Here is a 2,091-nt window from a genome sequence, read left to right on the forward strand (position 1 = left end):
GAGACCCACACACGCCTGCCTGGACTTGTGGTCTCTGAGACACAGTGCCAGGACTCAGAGAGGAACTGCGCAGTAAAGGTGCAGAGAAGGGACTGGGGATGCGACTGGACTCCAGGGCGAGATTCCTGGAGTAATAGGCGGAGCTGTCGGTGGACAAGAGTCTGCAACGCAAGCCTCTGCAAGGCGATGATGGTGAGGGGTACAGTGGAGCTGGCTTGGGTGGTAGAGACCTCCCAAGGGCTCATTCCTGGATGTAGCCGGAGAAGTTGGTGCAGTCATACAGCTCCCTGAAATGGAGAGGCTGGGACACAGGGAGTGGGGGCCCGCAGAGCGCGCGCCCAGCTACCCCAGGTCAGTCCCGAGCCAGCTCTGGACAAGAACCGGGCGGCGGCCGGGAGAGGAGTGGTCCCCGCGCCCTCCGCTACCCCCGAGGCAGTTGTTTCCCTAACTCCGGATGCCGGGGGTGGCTGTGATTGGTTGAGGGTCGACGGCCGGTGCACGGATTGGCTACTCGCGGACCAGAGGCTGGATCTGCAGCGCAGGGTCCGCCCCCGAACCTTCAAATGGGAAGCCCCCCCAAGAGGCGCCCGCAGTTCTGAGCGGTGGAGCAGACTTGCTGGAGCGGCTGACGGGAGGCGGTGAACCGGTAGTGAGCCGGGCGCAGAGGCACCAGGGCCCTCTCAGGCTACAAAGCCGCTCCACCGAGGCACCGCCGCGCCCTCCCGGAGGCCCGGAGGCCCGGGGGCCGTCTGGCGCCCATCTCGCCTTCAGCCATGGGGTCGGCCGCGCTGGAGATCCTCGGCCTGGTGCTGTGCCTGGTGGGCTGGGTGGGCCTGATCCTGGCGTGCGGGCTTCCCATGTGGCAGGTGACTGCCTTCCTGGACCACAACATCGTGACGGCGCAGACCACCTGGAAGGGGCTGTGGATGTCGTGCGTGGTGCAGAGCACCGGGCACATGCAATGCAAGGTGTACGATTCGGTGCTGGCGCTGAGCACCGAGGTGCAGGCGGCGCGGGCGCTCACCGTGGGCGCCGTGTTGCTGGCGCTCGTCGCGCTTTTCGTGACCCTGGCGGGCGCGCAGTGCACTACCTGCGTGGCCCCAGGCCCGGCCAAAGCGCGCGTGGCCCTCACAGGCGGCGCGCTCTACGCGCTCTGCGGGCTGCTGGCGCTCGTTCCGCTCTGCTGGTTCGCCAATATCGTGGTCCGTGAGTTCTACGACCCGACCGTGCCCATGTCGCAGAAGTACGAACTGGGCGCGGCGCTGTACATTGGCTGGGCCGCTTCGGCGCTGCTCATGTGCGGCGGCGGCCTCGTGTGCTGCGGCGCCTGGGTCTGCGCTGGCCGCCCCGACTTCAGCTTCCCGGTCAAGTACTCCGCTCCGCGGCGGCCCACGGCCAGCGGCGACTATGACAAGAAGAACTACGTCTGAGGGCGCTGGACTCGGTGGGGCCCCTCACGCCGGCCACTCCCGCAAGCGGGACGACTGGCCAGGGGCGTCGTGCATGGACCGCAGCCTACGCTAGGTGGTGCGGCGCAGAGTCTCCGCGGAATGGCCGGTTCTGCCCCTGGACGCGGCGCACCGGCCGACTGAGACCTTTCACGCGCCCGCAGCCCGTTCTCTTCTACGGCCACTAGCCGGGCCCTGCCTGGAACAAGAGCCACGCACTTGGAAGGACTTGCTCGGTTTCTTTTTCGGTGCGCAGAACTTGCTCCGATGTGAGTGGGGCGCGGGGTTCCTTAGGCTGAATGGACAATGGACCGAAATGCCGCTTTCCTCCCCAACCCTCAGGGTCTTGGATGCCGCCATCCTCCCCAGCGGCTCCTGCTGATTCCAGCCAGGCAGACGGAAAGCCCAGGGATCCCAGCCTGGACTGCCGGAGGGCTGTATACAACCGACCTTTACCCCAAGATCGGGGCCTGAGCCCAGGGGGCCTTGAAAGACTTGGCCTGGACCTCCCTGCCTCACCCCGGCAGCTCCCCAGGAGAGGATTATGGGCACTAGATCCTGCGCGGGGAGCTAGGGCCCTGCCCTCCTTTGCAGCTTGTGGGGGAGGGTAAGAATTTGCTTAGTAAATGGTTTGAATACCCTC

At 66.2% G+C, this 2,091-nt stretch overlaps 1 protein-coding gene across 1 annotated transcript; it reads left to right on the forward strand.

Annotated features, from left to right (window-relative positions):
* The first annotated feature begins 581 nt into the window (after window positions 1-581).
* CLDN5 (claudin 5) lies at window positions 582-2,091 on the forward strand. Its single transcript, XM_047826574.1, has one exon. The coding sequence runs from the start codon at window positions 774-776 to the stop codon at window positions 1,428-1,430; it is 657 nt and encodes a 218-aa protein (XP_047682530.1). The 5' UTR covers window positions 582-773; the 3' UTR covers window positions 1,431-2,091.

Source organism: Prionailurus viverrinus, chromosome D3 (genome assembly GCF_022837055.1).
Source record: "Prionailurus viverrinus isolate Anna chromosome D3, UM_Priviv_1.0, whole genome shotgun sequence".
Lineage (NCBI taxonomy): Eukaryota > Metazoa > Chordata > Mammalia > Carnivora > Felidae > Prionailurus > Prionailurus viverrinus.

Bases quoted from the DNA above. Each gene is read 5' to 3' on its own strand.
- CLDN5 (XM_047826574.1), top strand. From the start codon at position 774: ATGGGGTCGGCCGCGCTGGAGATCCTCGGCCTGGTGCTGTGCCTGGTG.